Source organism: Fusarium oxysporum, chromosome 1 (genome assembly GCF_000149955.1).
Source record: "Fusarium oxysporum f. sp. lycopersici 4287 chromosome 1, whole genome shotgun sequence".
Lineage (NCBI taxonomy): Eukaryota > Fungi > Ascomycota > Sordariomycetes > Hypocreales > Nectriaceae > Fusarium > Fusarium oxysporum.
Window position 1 is genome coordinate 259,107 of NC_030986.1, and position 26,047 is coordinate 285,153.

The 26,047-nt window shown below is 47.7% G+C and overlaps 12 protein-coding genes across 12 annotated transcripts; 3 read left to right on the top strand and 9 right to left on the bottom strand.

Moving 5' to 3' along the window:
• Positions 1 to 179: 179 nt before the first annotated feature.
• Positions 180 to 2,062, bottom strand: FOXG_10906 (uncharacterized protein; the record flags this gene model as incomplete). The annotated part of the gene is made up of 8 exons (XM_018390376.1): positions 180 to 401; positions 455 to 504; positions 532 to 633; positions 681 to 978; positions 1,044 to 1,265; positions 1,332 to 1,618; positions 1,678 to 1,753; positions 1,811 to 2,062. 8 exons carry the CDS (start codon positions 2,060 to 2,062, stop codon positions 180 to 182), a joined length of 1,509 nt encoding a protein of 502 aa, XP_018248823.1.
• A 506-nt stretch (positions 2,063 to 2,568) lies between these two features.
• On the top strand, positions 2,569 to 3,094 carry FOXG_10907 (uncharacterized protein; the record flags this gene model as incomplete). Its single annotated transcript, XM_018390377.1, has 3 exons — positions 2,569 to 2,740; positions 2,803 to 3,026; positions 3,080 to 3,094. 3 exons carry the CDS (start codon positions 2,569 to 2,571, stop codon positions 3,092 to 3,094), a joined length of 411 nt encoding a protein of 136 aa, XP_018248824.1.
• Positions 3,095 to 3,693: 599 nt separating this feature from the next.
• FOXG_10908 (uncharacterized protein) lies at positions 3,694 to 5,344 on the bottom strand. Its single transcript, XM_018390378.1, has 4 exons — positions 4,893 to 5,344; positions 4,180 to 4,840; positions 3,810 to 4,123; positions 3,694 to 3,750 (listed from the first exon to the last, which is right to left on the bottom strand). Exons 1-3 carry the CDS (start codon positions 5,033 to 5,035, stop codon positions 3,977 to 3,979), a joined length of 951 nt encoding a protein of 316 aa, XP_018248825.1. The 5' UTR covers positions 5,036 to 5,344; the 3' UTR covers positions 3,694 to 3,750; positions 3,810 to 3,976.
• Positions 5,345 to 5,476: 132 nt separating this feature from the next.
• FOXG_10909 (uncharacterized protein) lies at positions 5,477 to 7,225 on the bottom strand. Its single transcript, XM_018390379.1, has 4 exons — positions 6,971 to 7,225; positions 6,264 to 6,914; positions 5,794 to 6,213; positions 5,477 to 5,744 (listed from the first exon to the last, which is right to left on the bottom strand). Exons 1-4 carry the CDS (start codon positions 7,138 to 7,140, stop codon positions 5,522 to 5,524), a joined length of 1,464 nt encoding a protein of 487 aa, XP_018248826.1. The 5' UTR covers positions 7,141 to 7,225; the 3' UTR covers positions 5,477 to 5,521.
• Positions 7,226 to 8,090: 865 nt separating this feature from the next.
• FOXG_10910 (uncharacterized protein) lies at positions 8,091 to 10,037 on the bottom strand. The gene is made up of 2 exons (XM_018390380.1): positions 8,971 to 10,037; positions 8,091 to 8,920 (listed from the first exon to the last, which is right to left on the bottom strand). The coding sequence occupies exons 1-2, from the start codon at positions 9,693 to 9,695 to the stop codon at positions 8,551 to 8,553; spliced, it is 1,095 nt and encodes a 364-aa protein (XP_018248827.1). The 5' UTR covers positions 9,696 to 10,037; the 3' UTR covers positions 8,091 to 8,550.
• Positions 10,038 to 10,814: 777 nt separating this feature from the next.
• FOXG_10911 (uncharacterized protein) lies at positions 10,815 to 12,172 on the bottom strand (the record flags this gene model as incomplete). Its single annotated transcript, XM_018390381.1, has 2 exons — positions 10,815 to 11,177; positions 11,801 to 12,172. 2 exons carry the CDS (start codon positions 12,170 to 12,172, stop codon positions 10,815 to 10,817), a joined length of 735 nt encoding a protein of 244 aa, XP_018248828.1.
• Positions 12,173 to 12,995: 823 nt separating this feature from the next.
• Positions 12,996 to 14,235, bottom strand: FOXG_10912 (uncharacterized protein; the record flags this gene model as incomplete). Its single annotated transcript, XM_018390382.1, has 3 exons — positions 12,996 to 13,714; positions 13,795 to 13,876; positions 13,963 to 14,235. The coding sequence occupies 3 exons, from the start codon at positions 14,233 to 14,235 to the stop codon at positions 12,996 to 12,998; spliced, it is 1,074 nt and encodes a 357-aa protein (XP_018248829.1).
• A 778-nt stretch (positions 14,236 to 15,013) lies between these two features.
• Positions 15,014 to 16,949, top strand: FOXG_10913 (uncharacterized protein; the record flags this gene model as incomplete). Its single annotated transcript, XM_018390383.1, has 8 exons — positions 15,014 to 15,230; positions 15,288 to 15,541; positions 15,603 to 15,764; positions 15,852 to 16,079; positions 16,143 to 16,177; positions 16,234 to 16,291; positions 16,345 to 16,585; positions 16,639 to 16,949. 8 exons carry the CDS (start codon positions 15,014 to 15,016, stop codon positions 16,947 to 16,949), a joined length of 1,506 nt encoding a protein of 501 aa, XP_018248830.1.
• Positions 16,950 to 17,590: 641 nt separating this feature from the next.
• On the bottom strand, positions 17,591 to 19,244 carry FOXG_10914 (succinate-semialdehyde dehydrogenase; the record flags this gene model as incomplete). Its single annotated transcript, XM_018390384.1, has 4 exons — positions 17,591 to 18,587; positions 18,639 to 19,026; positions 19,083 to 19,170; positions 19,227 to 19,244. 4 exons carry the CDS (start codon positions 19,242 to 19,244, stop codon positions 17,591 to 17,593), a joined length of 1,491 nt encoding a protein of 496 aa, XP_018248831.1.
• Positions 19,245 to 19,892: 648 nt separating this feature from the next.
• Positions 19,893 to 21,473, bottom strand: FOXG_10915 (uncharacterized protein; the record flags this gene model as incomplete). The annotated part of the gene is made up of 3 exons (XM_018390385.1): positions 19,893 to 20,249; positions 20,312 to 20,399; positions 20,458 to 21,473. 3 exons carry the CDS (start codon positions 21,471 to 21,473, stop codon positions 19,893 to 19,895), a joined length of 1,461 nt encoding a protein of 486 aa, XP_018248832.1.
• Positions 21,474 to 22,389: 916 nt separating this feature from the next.
• FOXG_10916 (uncharacterized protein) lies at positions 22,390 to 24,270 on the top strand (the record flags this gene model as incomplete). The annotated part of the gene is made up of 6 exons (XM_018390386.1): positions 22,390 to 22,469; positions 22,528 to 22,616; positions 22,669 to 22,817; positions 22,872 to 23,134; positions 23,198 to 23,627; positions 23,689 to 24,270. The coding sequence occupies 6 exons, from the start codon at positions 22,390 to 22,392 to the stop codon at positions 24,268 to 24,270; spliced, it is 1,593 nt and encodes a 530-aa protein (XP_018248833.1).
• A 538-nt stretch (positions 24,271 to 24,808) lies between these two features.
• FOXG_20403 (uncharacterized protein) lies at positions 24,809 to 25,714 on the bottom strand (the record flags this gene model as incomplete). The annotated part of the gene is made up of 1 exon (XM_018400685.1): positions 24,809 to 25,714. The coding sequence occupies one exon, from the start codon at positions 25,712 to 25,714 to the stop codon at positions 24,809 to 24,811; it is 906 nt and encodes a 301-aa protein (XP_018248834.1).
• Between the last annotated feature and the right edge of the window lie 333 nt (positions 25,715 to 26,047).

The following is a 26,047-nucleotide window of genomic DNA, read 5'->3' on the forward strand; positions in this document are numbered from 1 at the left end:
ATAGGTAGTCTACAGACATTATGTAGGATTGCCAGATCACGTGTTAAGCCTCACGTAGCTCAAGTTACCTCTCGAACATGGATGTTTGCAAGTATAATCCAAGCCCTTTGCTACTGTATTGCTCACTAACTAAAACTGGTCTTCCCTCTGCTGCACTGCAAGCTAAATGGAAATCCATCCTAGTAAATGTAACGGAAACCTTTCTTCTCATAATCTGTCAGATCTCCAAGTTGATCCTCAACTCGGACAGAGACATCTGTGCCTTCGGCCTTATCCCGCTTCCGGTTCTCGACAATGCAGCCACCAGCGTATGCTAGAAGGGCGCAGATAGCTGTGGCCTCAAATCCGAGAATAGAGTTATATCCGGTTGAATAGTGAGGAGCTTCAGCCGCCCGAAAGACCTGCGGACCAATGATGTTGCGATGCAGTAAGCCAGGAATATAGTTGCATTAACTGTGAGCTTCTTGGTGTGTCCAGAAACATTGCCCATGGGGAGGGTAAGGGCTAAATTATGTTAGGATTCAATATAACAAGGTTTCAGCCGGATCAACTTGCCAGTAGCATAGGGACCCCAGAAAAAGTAAAAGAAGTAGTACGCCATAAGTCGTCCAACCCTGTTCTCGTCGGGGAGTTCTTAAACCTGTCAGCAAAGGTACATTTCATTGGCCGAGGAGTTTTACCCCTGATGATGATGGAGCAAACCAGCGGCACCAAGCAGCATGCAGCTGCTGTGTAGCACCTTTTGCTGTGCAGCCACTGCTGGGGGATTGCGACTATAAAACCTGCTAGACTCTGCATCATTCCGGTTGGCATCCCGAGAAGTGTTGTCTCCAGCCTTCCATACCCCAGACCCGAGACGATCTGCGCGGCAAAAGTAACCAAGCCACCAGTGGGGACATTCATGGAGAGAAAGAAGATGAATAAGAGATATGTCTTGTAATCGGTGAAGGCCTCACGGACTTGATACCACTTGAACTCCTGTACGTGTTTCGTGAGTAAAGCTTTTGGTAGATAAGGAGAAGGCCTTGGGATCCCGCTCGTACCTTGTTCTCGATACCGGTCATGTTATCCCGGACTCGATCCAGAGCTATATATTTCTGCCGCCCTTTCATGAAGTTGTCCCCGAGAGGTGAGTCTGGAAGCCAGATGGTGAGTATGGCCCCCCAAATAAGTGTAAAGCCGCCAACGACGAGAAACAGAAGTCTCCAGGAAGCGATACCTGTCTCTACGTGGCCAATGCCGTAGGATACGATCCCAGTCACCAGCTTGAATCAAATCGTTAGTCCACATCAATTTGCGAGGCCATTTCGTCAGGTAGGGATAGTCCTTACACTTGAAAAGGCGGTAAAGGTAATAGCCATACGCACCGGCTGCTCCGACTTCTTGTACCACATAGTGTTTAGAATGGTGACAGCTGGGAAAAGAGGCGCTTCAAGAGCCCCCATGATGAATCGGAGTACCATTAAGCCGGCAGCGTTCTGAGTAGCTCCGAGGCACATGACAATGGCTCCCCATCCGATGACAGCAACGCCGACAGTCTTTCCAACAGGCATCTTCTGAAGGATGAGATTGGCTGGGTACTCAGCGATAAGCCAGCCAAAATAGAAGATGGAGCCAACTGTTCGGAGTGACGGGTGGTTAGCTTTTCCCCTGCCTCGTTAGACCAAGAGCACGTACCCCAGCTATATTGTTGTCCCACGAGGTGAGTATCCACGGTCATTCCGTATAGAGCCGCATTGGAGATGAGGATTTTCTGTACAACATACGGTCAAGATATGCTACGCCAAAGACACGAGGATTCACGGCTTACGTCGACAGCAGCAATAGTTATTGTACCAATTATCAGCGGCATCAGACGGAAATCGATTCGGCGAAGAACCCTTTTTGCCTCGGATGGCTCATAATCGCTCCATTGATGCTCATACTCTCTGAGAAAAGCAGCAGCAGGGTCAGTGGGAAGATCCGCATGTGACTTGGCGCTTTTGATGGAGCCAGCCTCAAGATTCTGCTTATCCGAGTCATGAATCTTGAGATCATTTTGAGTGTTATTTATTTGTGACATGGTGATGTAGTTTTGAAAGCAAAAGCATGTAGGTGATGAGAAATGAGATGAGCACCGTCTGAACTGCAACTTGCGACTTTTTATCATTAAGTCAACCGTGCCTATCTATCCCATTAAAGACCATGTGTGTCTGTGACGCCCATAGGTCAAAGTCTAGACCGAATTATGGCCCCCGCATTTGCCAGGAAGGTTTAACTGTGGCTAGGTCGTGTCTCCGTCGCACAAATGTCCGACCAGCGGAGTTTGTCCGCCTAAGAGGCTAACCTCATCCTGGTTCGAGTAACGGCACTGCAATGTAAGACAGACTTTCTGTCAAGTGAAAGGGGAGGATGGGTGAGTTTCAGGCCCACGCTGGCGAAAGAGGGGCAAGCCAATGTGTCTATATATTACCATCGACATCGATCATGCTGTTCTCACTACCTACCATCCTTTACCATCAAAAACCGGCTTATCACTCCCTCACTTTTCACGCTCTTTTTCAGCGTCACTACGTACCATCAACCACAATGGCCATCTTGAACTATGTAGCCGACCCTGCTCTCCCCGGCCCCGTAAAGGAGGGCATCGACGAACTTTACGATTATGCAGATAAGAAAGACAAGTGCGCTGAGTGGGCAAATTGTTTTAGCAAAGACGCCAAACTAATCAAGGGTGACTACCAACCAACTGGGATACCCGGTAAGTTAGAGACAACTTTATTAGTCGCGAGGTTTATTTCTAACGAACATAATCCTTTCAAGCTCTGGTTGATTACATGGAAGGAAGCTGGAAGAACACCGAGTCTCGCGTACACGATGTGAAGAGTGTTTCAGTAGTCAAGAGCTCTCCTCTGACCATCAAGATTGAGGGCGTCACAACATATCAACGTACAGGAAACAAGGAACAGAAGGGCACTTGGACTGCTCAGCAACGTTACACTGAAGAGGATGGTAAGGCAAAAATCGACGAATACAAGATTGACTTCGTAAGCTATATGTATACTATTATATTAATATCGGCACTGACATAACTAAACAGAACATGCTGTACTAATGGAGAAACACGACGCAGTCAGTAAAAGGAACCTGAAGTATAAAGTATATATATAATATTTACTTTTTCCCACTCCAAATTGCATACAATTATTTACTAATTAACAACATCTGACATTCTTATGATACTTGCTTATACATGAAAGCTCCGACTTCGTTGTGTCGATCCTGTCATGTCGGAACGCAAAAGCCAAACAGGCCCAGGCTATCCAGATCAAGATTAGGTACAAAGCCTATCGCTTCCATATTGAAATCCTCAACGGACGATCGCTTGATTATGTCCTGGATGAGAGCCACCACTGCATGATGAACATGCTGAGACTTGAGCTCCATGACCACAGCTTCCATGTTGGCGATCCATTCTCCACTAGATCCTGAGGTGAGGCATCGTGTCAACGCTTCCGGACTCTCAAGCGCTGTTTGGTTAGCAATTGCTTCACCGTAAGAAGACTCGAATGTCTTGTCCGCCAAGAGTTGAAACGCCTGGAAATATACCACGGATTGGGGCCATCGTGTTGAGAAATTCTCCAAGGTAAGGCGGCAGCTCTGTATGCCGTCTAGTGTGGCCTCATATGAGAATATTGGTGTTTGCATTGTCCGAGGGGTGATGAAGTAGCAGTAGAGCAACATTACTCCAAGGCGGAACTGATACATGAGCTATAATTACGTCAGTTTCTCCAGTAGGTAAAGATTGATACTACGAGTTCAAAACTTACAGCAGTCCAAGTCTAGTAGATAAGGGGGTTCGATTGTTGGGATTGACGAAACGTGCGACAAGCCTCGCTACAGCACTCGATCAACTGTCCAATGTCTTGAACACACAGTATGGAGAGATTCTCCTGCATGAGGATCGAGACCCAATACTCACAGAATATAACAGACATTAATTATTGGGGTCCAGAGGGGCTCCTCCTGTGGTTTGCTTATGAAACTGCCATGGGCCAACCATCTGTGACCCCTGCGACGCACTTCCTGCATCTTGGGAAGCATGTTCACCATTCAACCTCCTCTGCCACTCTCTAGGTAGACCCTGAGTATAATTAGCCCGTTTCATATAGCTATTAAGAGCACAGGGTTATGACATGCAGTAAACTGCCCCGTTGAGCCGTCAAATCCAATATGAGTAACATGGTAGGGATTTTCTGGTGCACTCACCACTGGCTTCTTGCGCCTTCTCGCAAAGCGTCCGAGTAGCCGTGGAGGTGCCTGAGCCTGGTTCGTTGGTGGAAAGATGTTGTCCGCACCATTTTGCGTCTTTTGCTGTGAGGTAGAAGACTTGGAAGCCTGAGAACTATCTGAGCGTACCACAGCCCCTTCCTCGCCAAATACATAGCATTCGTTGTTACTCAAATCATTGGAGTAAACTGGCAAGGCGTAGAAAGAGATGTTAGACACTTGAGAGAGGCTTAGGTTGGAGAAAAGAGACAGCGCAGTCGTGTACAATGCAGTGCTTGTAAGAGATGTCATAGATTGTCTACCTATGGCGCGGTTGTACACTCGAGATGCCTGCAGATCCTGGTCGAATGTGAATTTGATGGCGGAGGCCTGTGTGTCGATGAACGAAAGAGATTTTGAGCCTCGTGCCTGTCGAAGGGTAGAGACATCGTCTCTCCTAGATTCTGCAATAATAGAACCCTCTCGCTCAAGCCCTCTGATACGACTGGCAAGATCTTGGTTGCTTTGGAGCAATTCCTCGACAAGCTTGCAGAGGTGGTGAGTTGAACTTTGGGCTTCTTTCATAGTTTCACTGATCTGTTAGTATAAGAAAAAAGACCCAGATATAATATAAGAAAACTCACCACTGCAAAACGGTCAACATCAACGTCAACGACGACTTGTGATTTTGAAGGCGCTGGACAATAGCACAGATGTTAGACTCTTGTCGAGCCCACTTCATCTTATCAAGAGTCCCCATGTCAGGGCTCAGATTCAGCTGGTCCATAAGGCTCTGGAGATCCGAGAACGTAGTGACGCATCCTGTCAGTGTAGTAAGAACATGTTACAAAAGAATCAATGCCCCTCGTTCACCGGGGGCTTGAGCCTGTCCGCACACATAGGCCTGAAGCGATCCAAGTGCCGCGGTGATATCGGCTACTTCAAAGACAAGATGACGTGCAAGTTGAGGGGCGTCTCTAGCGTTGGTCGCGAATGTCCAAAGGCATGACGTGATCTTGGCTCCGGCGCCTAAAAGTCCTACAACGGATGCCGAGACGGATAAAGGATCCATGGTAGCAGAATAGGTGAAAGGAAAGATAGAAGGAGAAGCATTGAAGTGGGGTTGGGAGCCGAATTGTCCTATTTCTTCTGGTGAATATGCACTGCCTCCACCAAAATCACAAGGCAGATTCAGCCGCACTAAACAAGGCGCCTGCATGAATACGACACCACGGGAGAGTTTAATTGGGCAGATAATTGGAACGTCGCCTATCTAATATGTAAAGCGGAAGCTTGGATGGTCATCCCCCAAGTTATTTCTCTCGTCCTCTGGCAAGCTGTATCTGTGGTCCCTTTTACCCTCATCTCTTAACCTATTCTCTCGTCTGATATATAACAAAAATACCAAAGAGCTGAGTCCACAGAGCCAGACAAGGCCAAGACCTAAGCCAAATCCTAGAGGATATGTGGGCGCCTGAGCCGTGACAAAGATATTGCTGTGCAATTGTTAGTAGCCTCGCTTCGGATTAAACATCAGGAACCTACCTAGCAATGATCCCTCCAACATTACCAATACCAATCTGCATTGCAGAAGCTACACCCAATTTGTAATGGCCTGCCATGCTGTTGCTCACCCAGACCAACACGATTGGCTGGGCGATGTACCCACCAGCGACAATAAAGAAGAGGGCCATGTATCTTATCCCGACGCTGACAGACATCATGTTGAGTAGAATGACATATCCGACGGTCGTGAAAAGACAGCCTATAAGGATAAAACCTGAACGATGCTTTGTCTTGTCGCTCGCGATAGCGGAAATAAGTGCACACACGGTTGCGAAAAGAAAGATAGGGATCGACATGATTTGTGCGCGGATAGACGTCCAGCCCAGCTGTCTGAGGATGGTTGGGGTGAAGAAGGAGCCGGAGTAGCTGGTAGTGACGATACCCATGTACATCAAGATACTGTCAGGGTTAGCAATAAACTCCACTCGTGAGGTCAACGTGTGACTTACCCGAGATATATCTTGAGGTCCGAGAAGATTCTCTTTGCTGTTCTCTTATCCCACGTATTCATGTGAGTATCCTTTTTATCCGCCGCAAGACGGTCGACAAGCAGCGCTCGTTCGTCATCGTTGAGAAATCTAGCAGTCTCGGGCCAGTCTGGGATCATCCAGTAGCTCCAGATTGCAATAGCAACGGTAGCGGCACCTTCGATGATGAAGATCCATCTCCAACCACCATAGCCAGCAATCCCGTCCATGTGAGCGATAGCATAGGCCAGCAGACCACTGAATGCTCCAGCGACGATGCTGGCTGAGAAGAAGAGGTTGAAACGCCACTGCAGCTCGTGTCGGCAGTAGTACATGCTGAGGAGATACACACACGCCGGAAAGAAGCCAGCCTCAAGACCACCAATTATAACGCGGCATACGATCAGTCCAGCGAAGGATTGGGTGAGCCCTTGACAGATCGTGACGATACCCCACCCTGTCATGATAGCTGAGAGGAACAGCGACGGTCTCATATTCTTGAGTAGGATATTACACGGTACTTCAAGGAGGATGTAAAGAATGAAGAAGGTGAACAGCGCGATGTTGTAATCTTCACCTGACATATTAAGGTCGGCTTCCAAGCCTTGGATACGAGCATTCCCGATGTTGATTCTGCAAGTCAGATCATATTAGAAATGATGCCTGAGGATATTTGGAGGAGACCTTACCGATCTATGAATGCGCAGAGAAAGAGCAAGAAGAGAATGGGGACGAGATTTCGGTCAACCTTCCGAATGACCTTTCTCTCAAGTATCGGATCGATCAGCTGTTGTTCGCTCTTGGGGTTCTCATCTTGGCTGATCCTCGGACCGCCAACTTGGTCGATCTTGTCCGACATGATGGCCAAGAAGTTGGTGTTGTAGGGAATCCGCTGTCAATGATGGAGAGACGAGCTCGAGATATTGACTTGAACGGTCGAGATGGAGATGCAAGAATAAGGCTTGGATCTGCCATGGTCTATCTCTTTATAGCAGGCCAGCTCCGTCTCTCCTACTCAGAACCCGGGGAGCCGGGAGTCTCGCGGCAATCTCCCGGGATTAGTTACTCCGCTCCTCGGGTAGCAAGTGACGTCCAATCTGCAGTCCGCGATTCCGGGGTAATCTGGGGTAGCAAGGGATAACTGTGCGGGGTTTGAAATCAGCGCTCGAATAAGGGCAAAGGCGATGGGGATTGCACACCATCAGAAGATATAATAGGTCTAGTTCCCTCGGATGATGTCCATCACTAACTTGGAAATGAAGCTAAGCTTAACATGAGAAGCCTATCACGTTGAGGCAATGGATTAAGAGCAACTCGGTTTGAGTTCCGACTGTCGGAAATTCGGAAATATGCCGTAAATGCTTCACCAGCGACCGCGGATCTTGAGAAAGTTTCGACTGTTACTAATCCTAAAGATGAATCTAAGCGGGAATGAAACTTGAAGTAACAGCTCATCTTTAAGCTATTTGCTACTGCCCAAGTTGGTCAAGTTCATGCCATCTAGCTGCACGTTTGCTACCAAAGTTTGCCTGTGGATCAGCTTGCACTAAAGGTGGGGACGGCATGGACAGGAAGATAGCAGCTGAATGGGCAAGTCTAAGCGGTTTTTTATTAGCTGTGAATCTCACTGAAGAGCTTCTCTAGAGCTTAAATCGGGAAGAGGAGAGTCCGGTCTGTAAAGATTAATTCTTATGTAAGTGGAGGAAGCTCAATTGTTGACGATTGGGTTTTTAGATAAGTTTGGCCTGGTCCTGGACTTATATTTAACTGATGATGGGGTAGGGCTGACCTAAGTAATGGCATTTGCTAAGAAGCTCAAGCAGGGTTCTATTGAGAAGTCATATAATTAAGAAAATCTATCTTAATTACTATAGAAAGCTAGTCATACCTAAATAAGAATACCAGCTTCATAATGATCCCAGATAATTTGGTCCTCTTTTAGAATACCTGCTCCGACACGCGTAAACACAGTTTGGTTATCTGTAGAAGGCTTGATAATTAACACAAAACACTTCAGAATATGAGGACCTATAACGTTATCCAATTTCGCCTTTCCAAGAACAAGGCATCGGAATTCCTTTAGGCCCTTGCCGTTAGAAGCTGAAGCATCAAAACTTATCGTGCTGGCTGCCTCATTGGTTGGGACCGATTTCAACTCTCTGACCTTCTTAAGTGCAAGAACAGAGGGCCTGTTAGTTTTATCTGCTTCCCAGTACCATTTGCCAGCTGCGCCACTTCCAGAGTCAAAGGGAGATGAATACTCTTTTGTTCAGGCAACCTTGTTGAAGTCTGCTTCAACATAGGAGATGACCCCATCATATGCCATCCACGACCACGATGGAACATTTCTGTCCTTGGGGAACTTGATCAAACGAAGGGAGCCTGTGGTGTCGACTTTCTTCCAGAGAAGGCTTCGTTCTAAAAAGGTTTCAAAAACCCCATAGCCTCCACGAGTGTTGAATGCCGTCGTCAAACGCTTCTCCAACCCAGAAATAGCAATAGGACGGTCTTGAGCATCCCAAAATGTTCGCTTGGAGTACTGATTATATAAGGCTTGGACGAGCATAACTCTTCCGCCTTTGTACCGTGCTTCAACCGAAGCTGGAAAACTAGAGTCTCCAAGCAATGAAACTTTCTCGCTAGCCCTGAGTTAGATAGCTTGAAGTCATATGGGGGAAAGTCGACTTACTTGGTCCATCTGATTAGACTCTCGCATTGCACTCCCTTGCTACATTCGAAGTATACCTGGTTCTTTGTAAAGTGGATTGTGCGTCGTGCCAGTGCTCTTTCCTGTAATGTCCACCCTCTAGTATTGAGGACGGCCTCGTCGACGTCCACTCGGAAGTTGTCGATATTCTTGCTGATATAACTGATATTCCCCTCTGGAGACTGCAGTGTAATGAATGGAAGAGAAGGACTGGTTCGTCGGAGAAATCCCTCCTGCGACGAATTGGCAGAACTCGCAGCCAAAACACACTGGGCGTTGCTGTAAACTTCTTCCATCCTCACTGACTCACGTGCCCAGTCGTCATTGTCATCCTGGACTATACACAGGGAGTCGATCCATAGGTATCGCACCCCCAGTCCCCTTGTTACCTCTATTGCGTCTTTGAAGTTCAAAGGGAGCTCATTCCAACTAATGCTATTGTATCTGTCGTCGAGGTTGGCAATTAGGGTGCGTCCCACATGATGAGTTGAATCGTCACCCCAGCGATGGCTCAAGGCGAAGTAAGTAGCTGATTCCATGTCACCGCTCATAGTTAGATGAATTGGCAGATTCGATCCATCTCCAACATCAACGACACGAGTTGGGAGGTTATTAGAGTTACCGGCTGATAATGATAGTGGCCTGGTATGATCATGGGTATTGCTGCAGGTTTGAAGCCACTCTTGGAAAAGTTGGAACTGCTCCATACTTCCGGGAACAGGCAGATCAGGTGTGCCAACCTGAGAAAGTTCATCATCGAATACCACGTAACCTGTGCGATAGATTAGCTACTATCCATGTGCCATGTGTATGCTGAGCGAGACCTGGATCAGTGTAAAACGACAATATTGGTCGGCTGCTTCCCTGCACCTCAAAGGTTGGCCCGTTCCGCTGAATCATAACTTCATCCACGTGGCCAGGTATGGTATGACCCTGCAGTGATTCTTGGATCAATCGGCAAAGCTGGCATCCGCTACTTGTAGCCAACGAGCTTGAGCTGACCTCGAACTTAAGATCTGGTTGCCAGAACTGCAACTGTGAGCCCTTCTATAATAGCTCCAATGCCGGAGTTTTAGTAATGAGTTTCTTAATGATTCTTTATCGACGTTTGACTCGTGGTTAGACGATTTGGCGGCAAGCTGCACCAAGTTCAATCCTCTACAACCATGCCTTGGTATTTCTAAGTCGTTCTTAAAAGTTACTTAGGTCACCTTTTACCTTATGGACTGTCCCTTTAACAGTACTAAGGTTTTGCTTTGACATCGAGCGTTGGCAGTCATCAGTGACCTCATCCTGAGCAAGTGAGCGATGATATTTGTAAAATAAACACTATTTGGATATATATTAACACGATAAGGAATCGTAGACCACAAGTTACAAAGTCTGAATGAATATACAAGACTTACTGTTAGCTAAGAGAGAGCAAGACTCGTCCTTACCCCAAATTAACTTATCTCTGGCCTTCTCTTGATCAATGTTCAGACAAGCTTTGACACTGTTTTACTTTTGTTTATGGTTATCTTACTAATAGTGAGAAGCTTGGAAATTACCAGGACCCAGCCATGGGCTAGTATGTCCTCGAAGAAACACCTACAAGTTGTTGAAGGGTGTGGCATGCTCACGTAATGTTCCTATCAGGATGAGTTAAGGGCAATCATTGTCAGGGGAACGGGAGCTCCTTTCATACTAGATCCTGATAATCGACAATTTCAAAGTTTTTGCTATCTCAATGAAGCACTCTTCTAGCCAATATGCATTGTTATAAAATGAACCTGGCACAAACATAAGAGTGTATCATTATAGGGTACGTCTAAAGGCATCATCTTCTACAATGCATCCTCCTTACTGTCTCGTGGAAACTCATTCAAAAAGTCCCACAGAGCCCGTTCCTTAATTCTCTTTTCTTTCCAGTCATTAATGTCTGCTTTGCTGTCTTCATTGAACAGTTTGAACAGACTCATCAATTTGGGGTCGTGAGCCAGACAGATGAGTATGTTGGGATGAGCATCCAGCACTTGCATCTTATCTATACTTTTCTGTGCTAAACAAGGATCAGAATAGGCCGAGGTGCGCTGGTCGGATATTTCGTAGAAGGGAGTCCGTCTTGCGTTGTATTCACCCACAGGTCCAGAACCCGTTCGGGTGACGGCGGGGTGATGCTTTGTGAAGACGGTGCATGGCAACGATTGCTGGGCACGTAAGGAGTCAAGGTGACAGTCACTTAACACAGATGGCATGGGAGCATATCTTGTCGGCCGGAATGCCCCAGTAAAATGGCAGCAGTCACCTCCCAATAGAACGAACGTATCAGGCGTAGTCCTAGCAAAACCGCAAATATGCCCAGTTGTATGCTTCAGACCTTGTCAGCGTGGTGCATTGGGGCAAGTTTTGGACATTTACCGCAACATACCCCGGGGACGTCAAGAAGATAAAATGACCCATCTCCAAAGTAGTCATGTGCCTTAAAACTCGCAATCGTCGAGTCGAATAGTGGCTCACGGAGCTTACGACCACTGAAAGAACAAGTCAGCGCATCTTATACCATGAGAGAGAATTACTGGAAGCAATCTTGGCTATTCGGCCTGTCCGTTCTCGTACCTGAGATCTTTGGAGAGCACAAGACCATTGGGGTCATCAGGATAACCAGGGGTCATCTTTTGGGTGAAACCGGGACCAACTACAAGATCTACGGTTGTCGGGAATAGTGACAAGTTACCTATGTGGTCCCAATGCCAATGACTCCAGACCACGGCATCTAGGATTACAGAAATTGATTCATTAGCACTCCTGACCTGTGAATGGGTAAGGGTACGGTGATAAACATACCTATCATACTCAGTGGTAACCCAGATTCCTCCAGGATCTCATCGACACCCTTTTCGATGACGAGTTCTGGTACCTGGGATTTGATCATTGCCGCCGCAATAGGTGCAGCATTCCAGTAGTCCTTACGAGCGCCCAGGTCAAAGAGCACACGCTTAGTACTTGATCCATCATGATGCTCAATGAGAAAGCACAGAGTTGTAAATCTCAACTCATCGTGTCCCTTGATCGGTGGCCAGACAAAACAATCGGATTTGCAATTCATATTGGTGGTGGTGTCGATTGCCTTGACCCGGACGGTTTGGCTACTACGAGGGAGCTCAAGGGCCGGTGCCCGCTCTGGTTGGATTTCGAAAGCCATGGAGGCAATGACAAGCTCAAGACGTCTATCTTGCAGCAAGAGGGGATAAGATAGGAACCAAGCGGAGTACAGTTGCGTCCCTAGCCAATACTCGCAGTTATAATTCTATCTCCCGACTGAGTTTTCACGACTCCGTAGAGTAGGTGAAAACTGACTGTACCCCACATTCTGCTCACCTCTTCAACTGACCAACCTCATCAAGCGGGGAAGGGAGCATCAAAGTGCGGGGGGAAAACCCATCCTACCCCAAGTTCTAGCCCTTCAAGTCTAATTCGCCGTCATCTGACCTATATTTGTGTCAAGGATGAAACGGTTGACAGTTGGAGCATATTGGAGTGAGTATTCCTGACGAGAATCTTGGCTCCAAGAGAGCAGAGATGTGGAGAGGCCTTGATGTCCTTCAGCGGGTGTCTGTATCTCTGTATGCACGTTGTTCCGCATTAATGAACTACAGTAGATCAGGTCTTGAAGTACTCGTCATGTGTAAATTTGGACTTTGACCGTTATGGAACTTTTTGTTGTGTACTTTATCACGATGGAAACGATGCTCACTCACTCCCGTGGTTTGCTGTGTAGTGTCCACCCAGCTCTTTGCGTATCCAAGTCTCCTTGTGAACATATTTCAGAGCTGCTTCATCAAGACAACAGTTCAGTGTACAAAGGGTCTGAATCTATTCATAGGAGGTGTGGACAAAGTAAATATACTCTGTCATTCTCGGTAGCTAATTTTGGTTCCAAGCCTGGCCTCAACAAACAATCTTCAGGGCGTAAGGGCTCATGTCCTTTGCTACGACCATGGTCACCCGTTTGTGTCTGAATGTCTTCAAGGTATCAGGATGATCTTGTGGACCTTGCGGTTATCAAACAGGTCGTAAGCCTCAACTGCCTCCTCTAGCTTCATCTCCTTGTCGCAGAGGAAGGAAACCTTCTCCTGCACCTTGACTAAGCATTCGAGAGCTTCGTCAAAAATACCATATACAGGGCAACGCCCCCATTCTACTTTGACGTTCTTGGCGTGGAGGGTTGGGCCATGTAGGGTCAGGTCGGTGGCTTGGACACCCACACTGCTGATGATGCCAAACGGTCGGATCAGATCAAGGCAGAGTTGGAAAGGTTTTGGGCCGCCAACAACCTCTAAAACCAAATCTGCCCCTCGGCCATCAGTCGCGTCTTTAATTGCCTGTTCAGGATTTTGGTCGAGACGCAAGGGTTTAGCGCCAATCTTCTCGGCCTCAGCTATGCGCTCCGGGATCATGTCAATGGCATAGACCGTGTCGCACCAGGTTAGGGCAGCGGCGATTGCACAGATACCCACAGGACCACAACCAACCACAGCAACCACTGTTTCTTTTGCCTCGGCTGGGGTCATAGGTTTGAGAAAGCGAGACGCGCAGAAGTACCCAGTTGGAAAGATGTCCCCCATAAGGACCAGCAATCTCTCAGGCAAGGCTGGTGGTGGATGTAATAGCGAAGTATCCGCGTTGGGGATCCTTACGTATTCAGCCTGCCCTCCATCTATATCACGCTCCGTTGAGCGGTTGCCTAGATAATTAGCTCTGACTTTCTGACCTTACGGAATCCGTTGCTTGCTGAAGAAGTGACCGGAGGACTAGCTGGCTTACCAAGGAGATGATAATGTGGGCAACGACTGGTTTGACGTCTTTTACAGTAAAAGCAGGTTCCACATTGTGTCGAGAACGAAGACTGCGAGATACACGTTTAGCCGATTTTTATTTGAATAAACCACAAAGATCGTTTTAGATGCGACAACAAGGGGAAGGAAGTCATACCACGACAGATTCGCCAGTCTGAAATTTCTTGACGGCGCTACCGACCTCATAGACTTCACCCACGACCTCATGACCGGGAATAAAGTCGCCAGGAACTTTCATCTTCTGGTTTCCGCGAAACCAGTGAAGGTCGCTACCGCATAAACCTGCAGCTTTGACCTTGACGATGGCATCGCGAGGATCTTGAATTCTTGGCATTGGACGATCTTCAACGACCACCCTGCCTGGTGATTTGAAGACGACAGCCCTCATGGTATGGGTGGTGTTTGACATGGCGCGAAGGTAGTAAAATGAGGTTGAGGGAACAGCAGATGTCAAATGTGTCAAAGAAGAGATCAGACTTACTCAGGTATGTGTCGTGAAGAGGAGATGACTGGGCCATGTTTATAAGTTATAATTATCACGTTGGCGACTTGGTTCTCAGAATATTGTGACTCAAACGTTTCATTACTGGGGCAAATGACCCCAACTAAGCGGATACTTGCGGTGATTGTCAGCGACTCGACTGGGGAACAAACTTGCAATGGAGTGAGTGTAAGTGGATCAGGTTCAGGCGCCCCATGGGGAAATCTTAGATTCTTCCCCAAATATGCCGGGGTATCCAATCTGCTCCAACTCGCTCTCGATCCTTTTCCTACTAAGTGCTGAAATCCGGGAAACGATTTCCAGTGATAACCACACGCCGAACCTTGTTCATTTAGAAATGGGGCTCCATGCCCTAGTGTGACTCGAGAAGTGATCCGCTGGCCCGGTGTTAATCCCGAGAGAAGCAAGGGCTACGCCAGAAGTAAGCTTATACTAGCTATCGTGCTACTAGCCATCATGCTTCCTAAATACGGCTTTGACAACAGGGAAAAGTACTCCAACTTCTTGGCAATGCGGCAGCCTAAAAACTATTTATTGCACGAGAGGCCTCGTTTTTACTTGTACGACCATGAAGCACCGAGAAGTATCAGACGCTGAAATCCCATAGTCAATATCCTCGGCATACTGACATTTTCTGAGGTTCTATATCTTTGTACGAAAACCCCACCGTCGCTTGTTGATAGCCATGACAGCCACCCACCGAAGCGAGAACGACTCGAAACCTCAAGGCGCAGATCCTTTTGGGCACGAGGAAATCGAAGTCGTTAACAAACAGCAACATATCGAGGATGCTGTCCAGTATGATGAAGCTGAAGCGCGGCGAATATTGAGAAAGGTCGACTACCGTGTTGTGCCTTTACTGACCATCATGTACCTAATTGCTTTCATCGACAGAGCTAACAGTGAGCCATTACCACCCGCCAGCCTCATTACTAAAGACCGGTAACTGACGACTTCAGTCGGAAATGCCAAGATCGCTGGCATGAACGACGAGCTCGGGCTTACTGGACGCCAGTACAATATCGTACTTACTGTTTTCTTCATCCCATACGCTCTTCTGGAGGTTCCAAGCAATATCATACTCAAACTCACCAGGCCGAGCATCTGGCTACCATCCATCATGCTTGCCTGGGGAATAGTTTTGACTCTTATGGGTATTGTCCAGAACTTCACTGGTTTGACGATTGCGCGTGTCTTTCTTGGAATTCCCGAGGTATGTACTAACTCCAGAGTTGAGATGTTTTATAGAGCCATGGAACTAAAATAAAATACAGGCCGGTTTCTTCCCAGGTGCGACGTATCTTCTCACCACGTGGTATCTACGGTATGAAGTTCAAACACGCATGATATTCTTTTATGCTCTGGCCCTTCTACTGGTCCAGTGTGCCTTGTGCAATGCAGTTGTAGATGTCTTGCTGGGTGGCATGAGACTCTGTGTTCTGACGTAGGTAGGACCTGATCTCTTTCGTGGCTACACCAGCGTTTGATAGGTTGTTAATAGTTGACCTATCTGCATTGGATAGTTGACGATGGACTGGATGTGCAGACATGCTTGTGCTTGGCTCGTGGTTGTGATGGGCAAACTCGCTGCCAGGACGACGGCAAAATTTCTTACTCCTGAGGAACGGCGGTTCCTCGCCTGGCGCATGCAAGCAGAGGTGGGCATCAACTCCGACCAAGCTCACGAGGAAAAGCTGGACTTCCAGACAGTCAAGAGCGGTCTCAACGATTGGCGGATTTATGTAGCTGTTGTATGTTTTCCCTAATATAAAGGAAACCGGCCCGAGGACAGATACTAACGAGTCATGTCATAGCTCATTTTCTTGGCCAACTCCGTGGGTATTTACGCGTAAGTCAGAGCCCGATGTGTCTACATTTACGCTTCAAATTTGACCTAGATCCTAGTTTTTCGTTTACGGTACCGACCGTAATCCTTGAGCTTGGATACACAGCAGCCACCGCGGTATGTTATCCAGCTCCTCTTCCGACACCGGGATTCCGTCTCACAGAATGTAGCAACTCCTGACAATTCCAATTTATGTTTGCGCCATGATACTCGCCACTACGCTAGCTGTGCTGTCTGACCGATACAAAAAACGATTCCCTTTCCTCATGGTTGGCCTAGGCGTCGCGGCTGCAGGACTTATATCGCTTCTTGCTATTCCCAGACCAGGTTTACCTGGCCTCACCTATGGATTCCTATTTTTAGCAGCAAGCGGGCTCTACTCATTTATAGTACCATCGGTTTGCTGGCTAGGTATTCTGCCTTGCCCCAAATCTAACGAATTTAAGTTGACCATGCAAAAATAGGAAACAACCTCAGTCCCTCGAACAAGCGTGCGGTCGGAATGGCGGTCTTCATGTCCCTTGGAAACCTCGGCGGGATAGCTGGGAGTAACATCTTTCTAGAAGAGGAAAAGCCGCAATATCGAACAGGATATGGCTTCTGCCTAGGTATGGTTCTTGCTGCAATGGTAGCTACCTGCACGCTACGCTACTCTTGGGGAAAGGATAACAAGGCTAAGGCAGCCATGTCTGAGAATGAAGTTCGAGCGACTTATTCGGACTCGGAGCTTTTTCGTATGGGAGATAGGAGCCCGTTGTTCAAATATGCTCTATGATTTAGACAGACAATAGATGCAAGCCGAACACCTGGCTGAGTGCGCGGGATCAAACATGCTCAGTTTAGTACTGAGCCCTCCTTCGCATGGTATTTACACCACTGGACTTTTATAATTGACACATAAGCTCCGATGTCAATTTTGTGATAGAAAGTTTAGAATCGGTGGGTAATTTGATCAAGATCTACGCCTGTGCTATTGTTCACATAAGCGCGCAGCTCTTTAGTTTTAAACTCTTCCAATTGGAAGATTGACTACATCATGCCATAAATGAGGGACTGATAATGGAAATCACCTGATGACTTCACGGAAGTGGAATCGATAATGTTGCCCAGATCGCTGCGAAAAGGCGTGACTGTACTTCGTGGCAGAAAGCGTAGGATATAAAGATTAAGAACATCATGATGATCTAGGCACCGACCATCTTATCATGTTGAGCCTACCTAAATGCTGGCGCACCAAGTTGCATGGCCCTGCAGAGTAGAGAGTCTGCCTAGGATAATTGTACGGGTCAGGCCAGGGTAGTCTGAACAGGCCGGCCAATATGCAAAGTTCATAGCTACGCTCGAAGCGTCACGTTGTTGGGAGGATAGACGGCGCCCATGTAGACCAATATAACTCTTGAATCAATCTCTAATACACTAGAAGTGGTCTTCAACAGTGAATGTCCCGGTCTTCGCCACGAGATACTCCTCTATAGCAACATCCTTGCCCGACTCTTTTCCATAACCCGATAGCTTCATGCCGCCAAAAGGCGACTCGGCTGCTGATGAGTTTCCAGTATTCATTCCAATCATCCAGGCCTCAAGGTTTTCCAAAAGCCTCCAGCTGCGGTCTACGTTCTTAGTAAAGAAGTAGCTCGCCAGTCCCATTTCAGTATTATTAGCCATTGCTACAGCCTCATCCTCAGTCTCAAAGCGATAGAGAGCGAGAACGGGCGCAAAAGTCTCCTCTCTGCTGATCAGCATGTCTTGAGTTGCATCACGAAGGACTGTCGGCTGGAAGAAAAACCCTTCGCCGACGTCTGTGGCTGGTTTGCCTCCCAGAACGACCTTTGCTCCAGCAGAAACCGCGTCGTCGACGTGTTGCTGAGCTTTGGCAACCCCACGAGGCGTGGTTAACGGGCCGATAGTGGTTTCGAGATCGAGACCATGACCCTGTTTTAGGGTCTTGGTACGGGACACAACCTTTTCAAGAAACTCCTCATAGATGCCGCTCTGGACATAAACACGATTGGCAGTAACGCAGGCCTGACCAGAGTGTCGCCACTTGAGAGTAAATAGAGCTTCTAATGCCTGCTCCTGGTTGCAGTCATCAAAGACTACAAATGGGCAGTTGCCACCTAACTCGAGGGACACCTTTTTAAGACCCTCTGAGCAATGCTTCGCGATAAGGCTACCAATAGCGGTAGAACCGGTAAAAGACACCTTTTTGACCAAGGGATGTTTACACAAGGCCTCGGCAACACTGGGTGTATTCTCCATCGATGTAGGGATCACATTGAAGACTCCAGGTGAAAAGCCAGCATCTGCTGCCAACTTTGCTAGCGCAAGACACGACAAAGGGGTCTCTGGTGAGGGCTTGGCAATAAAAGTACATCCAGCTGCCAAGGCTGCCGCCGCTTTTCGCAGGATCATGCTGCACACAACAGTTAGAACTATTCATATCTCTTGTCAAGACAAAACATACGCAACCGGGAAGTTCCAGGGAACAAGAGCAACAGCAATACCGATAGGCTGCTTGACGACGAATACACGACGGTTTGGAGCCGCAGGGATGCTGACGTTACCCCGAACTCGCTCGGCCTCGCCAGAAAACCACCAGGTAAAGCCAAGAGCATATTCAAGCTCGCCATGGGCTTCAGCCAGAGGCTTTCCCGTCTCGTAGGTCAGTATACGAGCAAGATCCTCTTTGTTTTCTCGGATAAGTCGATCCCACTCAAGGAGCTTATGGGCACGAGAGCGCGGGTTCTCTTTTCGATAGTGTTGAAATGCCTTTGCGCTAGATTGAACCACGCTATCTACATCCGATGTATCGTAACTGGCACAAGTGGTGAACGTTTTCCCGGTTCCGGGGTCTAGTATGGTGTTAGTGTCCCCTGTCCCTGACGTTCCGGGCCCAGAATATACTTACCTTGAATACCGAAGCTCTTGCCTGTAGCTGAAGCTTTCCATTGTCCATGGACGAAGCCAGAAGGCTTAAGAAGTTCAGGATCAGACAGCTCAAATAGAAATGTAAGTAATTATGGTGGCTAATATGTAATCGAGCGGCACAAACCTGTGAGAGGAAATCCATTTCTACCAAGGTATCAATCGTAAAGGAAATTGTTTTGCATCCACTCAGTTGGGGACAGTTTTACCGCTCGCTTTTCAATCCCTGGGAGCGGCAATTGACCTGACAACTTTTCTTCCGTCATCTCCGCGTTTTTCTTACCCCTTCACTTTCTACCCCAGAGCAGGCCAGGGATCTTCTCACTGGCTTACTAGCTACCGGATTCGAAGCTCCATCTTGTGTGTAAACTTGGAGTAACAACAGCTCGGGCGGGGGTTCTTGCTCCACGTTTACGAATCACGTAGTAATTTACCCCAATTGGTGGCGTGTTTAGCTTTTTAGTCCCAGGTTCAACGAACGATATTCTCAGTGTTAGGACGACGGGATTAAATCCACCTGGAAACGTCATATGTTGAACTCTGCGTTAAGATGGTTTTTTCTCTTGAGTCTCTATTTTATGTTTCTGCTGTTTGTGGTGAAAATAGAACCAGGGACTGGTAAGGCAAAAAGTTATAAAACTTACATAGAAAACTTGCTAAATAGACTTTCCGTTTTTCTAAACCATCATAAACGCACTGTATCTACACATTGTACACTAGATTTTCACGAGATTGAATAAAGCAAAGTTTGAGTCTGACGTTCATGAAGTCTTTATTGTTGTATTATGGATTTTCAAGGGGATTTCTTCATTTCTTCGACCACATAATCCACAGCCTGGGCCAGATACCGGACGAATCTTGAAGGATTCTCTGTTGCAGGGAAATGACCAAGTCCCTCCATCTTCTTGAACTTGGCACCTGGGATTTTTCTTGCCGTGGCTGCACTCAGTTCTGGTGTCGTGCTCCAGTCGTAATCGCCAGTGAGCATGTAAACAGGACATCTGCTAGTGTCAATCTTCTCAACGCGACCGCGTCCATCCCAGCCACCGAAGTAGAAGTCAAGGTCTCCATGGTACATTCCGAAAGCCTGGCCCGAGTAGGTATGCCAAACGAGATTGCGCTCTCGCTGAGGCGAGAAGGGAGACATCATCTGTAAATTTGCATAAGAATTATGTCCAAATCTCTTAAATATCAGCAATGAGAGCTACTTACTCCATAGATATACTCAGGGGTAAACAGTGATTGATTGATAAAGGGGGACCGGGACCAGTGGTTACGTTCCATGTCTGTGAATTCAGCCCTATGAAGTCGGATAGGTCAGTATATCCTCCTTGCAAGTCGATACATACTTCACTTACGCTTGGCAAGGGATCACCGCACCAGCTCCAACCTCCTCAGCACGGATAGCAACAGCAAGAGAAACATGGCCAGCCATACTCGCACCGCACACAATAGGCTTTTTCAGGCCAAGTGCTTTGATGACTGCCGCGATAGTGCCGACGTAGGCGTCTTCGTTGTTGGAGTGACAACCAGGAATCTGAGTCTCGCTAGGGAAGCTCCGGCCATGACCTGGCATGTCGAAAAGGGTCATATGACAACGAGAGAGCATGTCTGGGTGATTCATCACACCATGGTATTGGCGTCCATCGCTTCCGGCTGTATGCAAGAAGATGATGGCAGGTTTGGACATGTCTCCGCTTTGCTCGTAGAACAGCTTCGTTCGACCCCAGTGAGGCAGGTCAACATAGACATATCTACCGACGAGGTTATCCGTAGTCAGATTGGAAGGCCCCTCCTCTTCAATAGGTCCGCAAAAGGCGTCGCGACTGAGATCGAGAATACGGCGCCAGATTGGAGCAAGCGCCAAGAAGAGGTCCATCTTGCCACGAACCTCGACACCTTCTTGATGAATGTTCTGGCCAAACATGCCCCAATAGCTTTGAAAAGGGGGCTCTGGGCTGGAAGAGTAGAACTGTTGCCACTGTTCAGGCAGTGCTGACAAGACGAATGCAGCGTCCGTGACTTGGCCGCTCCTGATGTTGACTCTCCCGTTGCCTACAGAGCAGAGCATGCCAGCTTCGTGGCCAGCTGCGGCCCATCCGAAGAGAACATGTTCTTTGATTCCAGTCTCTGTAAAAGCGCGAAGTTGCTGGTCTTCGTTCAGCCGCCCTTGGAGCTTCTCAACAGTGGGCCCGAGCCTTTCCTCTAAATTTGTCCAAGCTCTCAAATCCATTGCAATTGATAGTGATGAAGCTTGATTGGGAGCTTGAGGCGTGGCAGTGATATATAGTGCTGGTGATGAAGTAGAGAATTGCTCTGTGTCGAAACGAATCAGACTGTCCTTTTTCTGAACGTGCATCCACCTGTAAAACATTTCTCGTCAGCATCTCGGCTGAATCAAGGGCTACCCTGGGTGAGCCCTTAGCCTAGTCGAACAGGGCCTAGAACCAGGGGCACAATCTACCCCAAGTTTTGGCTACGGTGTATCCAGGCTTTCCCCATACTCGAACCTTGTGCGATCACTCTTGGCCTCTTGACCCCAGATTGTCTACAACCCACCAGGGTTTCTACCCCATGATACCTCGGTCCCAGATATCAGGACGAGGCTTTTGTTTGTAATGGCTCAACATCCTGCTCTGGAGTTCTCATCTGGGAAGCCTTAAAAGGCGGGGCTGAATCGCACAGTGTCATTGGCTGCGAGGACGACGCTTTCCATCATCAGCAATGGAGGCGGTTCGGTCACAATTCTTACCAGTGAGGAAGAGGCCTGCTTTTTCCCTCGCTACACCAGTGACATTTCCTGGTGGACAGAATCGCGTACGATTCAGCTCCGGAAAACCTCATACCACATAACATCGAGTAGGTTTAGGGTACGAAACTACACAACTGTTCTCGTTAAGCTAAGCCTCTACCAACTGCAGCTGGGAAGTCACTATTTAATCTGCCGAGCGACTGCTCAGAATCCATCATATAATTTCAAGTGGCTACAGTATTCTCCCCGACTGGAGGCCGGGTCTAGATCAACAAGTATTCAGCTGGCAGCTCCACACACAAGTGGCAAGAACATGACTAGCTTGAGTTTCATTAAGCTTTTCGGTAAATGGTTAGTCTATTGAAGGGGCCTCACAAAAAGTCGGGGAGCAGATTGTGGGGTAATTGCGGAGAGCCGGAGAAGTCAGTGCAGCGCCTGGATATAAAGTCAGGCCTGCTCTTGTGAACTCGGTGACTTTTCGATCATCTTTTACCATTTTAAACATCAATTAAAGAGACAAAAGAAGCAAAGTCAAGTCATGGCATCCGGTTCGTACTACAATGTCCTCATCGTGACATTCGTCGCCTTGGGAAGTTTCACATACGGCTTCAACTCGGCGTGGGTCTCCCTCTCCCCGTTGTGTGACAATGTTACGAACCAAATTAACAGTGACCAGAATTATGGGAGTCGTAATCGGCCTTCCTGAATTCTTTCGATATTTTAATATCAGTCTCGACAATAACGAGGGCAACTCCATCACAGGTGGTAGGTATCAAGTTCTTTGAGCTGTCTGTGTCGAAGTTTAACGTAAAGATAGCAACCAATGGCCTATATTGCGGTGGTGGAGTTTTTGGCTGTATTTTCGTTCCATTCTTCCTGAAAAAGTATGGACGAAAGCGTACTATTCAGCTTGGCGCGCTGGTCGCCATAATATCCGCAGCTCTTCAGTCTGGAAGCGTTCATATCGTAAGGACAAGTTCAGACTCGAGACATTCTTGGACCTTCTGACATTATTCCCAGGCCATGTTCCTACTCGCTCGATTTCTTAATGGAATCTCGGTCGGCATGCTCAACACATCCATTCCCATTTTCCAATCCGAAGTCTCTCTCGCACATGAACGTGGTCGCATGGTCGGAACACACGGAGTCTTGGTGGTGTCAGGGTACAGTGCCGCTGGATTTGTGGGCTACGGCACCTACTTTGCTGATCAAAAGGTCGGCTGGCGACTTTGCCTCGCTATCCAGATTGTCGCGCCGCTTCTGCTTTGTCTTGGGTCGCCATGGTAAGCGCACAAACTACAGCCCGTGTTCTTTTATGGTTTCTGACCAAAGTTCTCTTTTTGTAGGCTCCCTGAGTCTCCCAGATGGCTTGTAGACAAAGACAGATCTCGAGATGGCTACGATGTTCTTCGAAAACTACACCAAAACGATGACGACCCCGAAGATCACGCCGCTAAGGAGGAGCTGTACCAAATAGTCCAGCAAATCTACCTCGAGCGCTCCGAAGGTGCTCCAAATAGCTGGCTGACCATGTTCCAGAAGAAGAGCTATCGCAAGCGTCTGTTTCTTGGATTCATCACGCAGTTCATCGCACAGAGCACTGGTGTTCTCGTGATCAATAATTACCAGGTGCTTCTCTACAAGAATCTCGGTATCACAGGATCACTTCCACTTGCCCTCAATGGTGTATATAATGGAGTGGCGGCATTCATGAACTGGATTAATGCCTTGATCCTTGATCGTGTCGGTCGTATTCGCATCATGCTCATTGGTTTGGTAAGTGCATAACTATCGCTAATTACGATCTCAAGAGCGGTGAAGCTAACAGAACACTCAGACTGGCTGCGCCCTCGCCCTTAGCTGCTTCACGGCAATGGTTGCTACCTTTGGTGGCACCGAGAATCGCACCGGAAACGCCTTCGGTGTCTTTTTTCTCTTCCTGTTTGTGTTCTTTTACGGCGGATCCATGGATGCTACCTCTTATGTGTACTGTTCAGAGATTTTCCCTACATCTGTCCGTGCCCAGGGTAACGGCTTCAGTGTCGCAGGGCTTTTCAGCGCCACGCTTATCTACACACAGGTGGCTCCGACTGCATTTGCCGAAATTGGTTGGAGGTACTACCTGGTCTTTATCATCACACCTCTTATCGGCGCTATTGTCATGTGGAAGTTCTTTCCCGAGACGACTAGGCTCAGTTTGGAGGAAATCGCCGGCTTGTTTGGCGATGACGTCGCCCTTGACCTTACGCACCTTAGCCCTGAAGACAAGGCGGTTCTGGATAAGAACTTGGACGAAATGATTGCCGATGCAACGAGCCAGTCCCCTAACGGTCTGTCTGGAGCTTTGATTTTGAAAGACAATGCACATAGGAACCCCGATGTGGTCCACCACATTGCCAAGTCTGAGAGCCAAGTTTGAGATACATGCACTTGGCGAGGAGAAGGTTTTTGAAGAGATAGCTGGGATTCATCAGCAGGGGGGGTCTTTTGAATGGGATACAGTGGATAATTGATACATCTAACTGCCCTAAAATTGGAAAGAAATTATGTATTTTATCAAGAAAAACTTAAATCACTTCCTGTTTTCACAAAAACCACCTTCAATCTTACTTGAAACTACGATAAGAGCCTTCTAATGGATCTTTGTGGACAACATAGGGAGGGTGGTGAGTCAGGTAGGATACACCAAAATACCAGTGCCCAGGTATACCTCCATCTGGAGCTTGAGGGATATCCTTATCTACCGTGAGATGGTAAGATTACGAGTTGTGCTGATTGTGCCGTTTTATTGTTCTTTTTACATAAGCCATTAAGGCTTCTCTTAATTTTCTTCAGTCATCTATTGGGGGCAAATGTTCAGGAGCTATCTCGTTTGTAACTTATCACTGTAAAACGAATGTTTATTCGGCTTTGGATCAAGATAAAACTATAATCATCGCTGAAAGTTGGTTCTATGCTCATAGTTCTCCAGGGAAATAGCGGCCAGCAACTCTGGCTTTGGACGCCCAAGCAGCATCATGAGCAAGCACCACTTCGACTGCTCCCAAAGACGTCTTGTTGGACCAAGCTTCCCGTATGGTATCTAAAGTGCGGCGAGCTTGATCAATGTCCTGGTGGATGCAACACATTTGATGGTTTTCATCACGCCAGTAGGCAATTTCCTTCTCGCCAGACAGTAATCGGAGATCATGTCCAGCATCACCAGCAAGATAAACATATGTGCCGTCTTTCTTCCGGCATAATACATTGATATGGCCGGCTAGATGACCGGGAGCCCAGACGATGTAAAGACTACCATCGTCAAATACATCGAGAGTGTAGGGAAATGGGCCCAGATGCTGCCACTGGCGGTTGGCTAGTCGCATCGTCAAGGCGTTGCTCGCTGCACCGTCTAGTACAGTATCATAACGTGGTGCTGTTGGGTGGTGCAGCTCGAAGGTACGATCGTGAGGAAGAAGATTGCTCTCAAAGTGGTTATGACTCATCCCGGTTGGCTGCTCAGAAAGCAGTGCCATAGCACCATTTCCAACTATGAATTGAGAAGTCTTGAAGTCTGCAGGTGACCCACAGTGATCCCAGTGAAGATGACTGAGGATTACAGCGTCAACATCGTCCGGCACAAGTCCGCCTCTTGCCAGGGACGCGACGACATCGGTAGATGTATCAATCGGCTCTCGTGTCGCTATGTGTGCTCGAATCGGTGGGGAGTATCTCGTAATGTCGCGACGCAACCCGAGGTCGAAGACAATCTTTGTATTCATGGAGGCCTCAACATCGTGATGCTGGATTAGAAATGACAAGGATGGAACTTGCTTTCGTGCTTTTTGATCTTCTAACGGATGAACAAAATATCGCTCGGGCATGGAAAACCAGCCTGAGTCTAAAGCATGAATGCTGACGAAGTTAAGAGGAAGTTGAGACCCCATCTAGTTGGGCTTCTGCAATGACAAACCGTCTGATTGGATACGCGAACCTCGTGGATAGAGATAGCGAAGTATATGAAACCCGGGCACAAACTGCCTTGGTTAGGATCGACGAAGCCACTTGTCCTTTTAGCTCATCATTTGAACTTGTAATGTTATTATGCAGGGGTTGGGATACATTACTCGATGTTCAATCATTGGAATCGTTAGTTCTTACTCGCAGGCTTCTGCCCCGAGCATGAGGGGTAATTACAGTGGCGATTAGTCCACGGG

What these genes read in the sequence shown, in the direction of transcription:
- FOXG_10909 (XM_018390379.1), bottom strand. Translation starts at nt 7,140, where the DNA reads ATGTCGGACAAGATCGACCAAGTTGGCGGTCCGAGGATCAGCCAAGAT. An exon ending in CTCTGCGCATTCATAGATCG is followed by an intron (nt 6,915 to 6,970) that starts GTAAGGTCTCCT and finishes TCTGACTTGCAG; the next exon opens with AATCAACATCGGGAATGCTC. An exon ending in GACCTCAAGATATATCTCGG is followed by an intron (nt 6,214 to 6,263) that starts GTAAGTCACACG and finishes TAACCCTGACAG; the next exon opens with TATCTTGATGTACATGGGTA.
- FOXG_10908 (XM_018390378.1), bottom strand. Translation starts at nt 5,035, where the DNA reads ATGGACCAGCTGAATCTGAGCCCTGACATGGGGACTCTTGATAAGATG. An exon ending in ATGTTGACCGTTTTGCAGTG is followed by an intron (nt 4,841 to 4,892) that starts GTGAGTTTTCTT and finishes CTAACAGATCAG; the next exon opens with TGAAACTATGAAAGAAGCCC. An exon ending in GCTCAACGGGGCAGTTTACT is followed by an intron (nt 4,124 to 4,179) that starts GCATGTCATAAC and finishes AATTATACTCAG; the next exon opens with GGTCTACCTAGAGAGTGGCA.
- FOXG_10910 (XM_018390380.1), bottom strand. Translation starts at nt 9,695, where the DNA reads ATGGAGCAGTTCCAACTTTTCCAAGAGTGGCTTCAAACCTGCAGCAAT. An exon ending in AGTCTAATCAGATGGACCAA is followed by an intron (nt 8,921 to 8,970) that starts GTAAGTCGACTT and finishes ACTCAGGGCTAG; the next exon opens with CGAGAAAGTTTCATTGCTTG.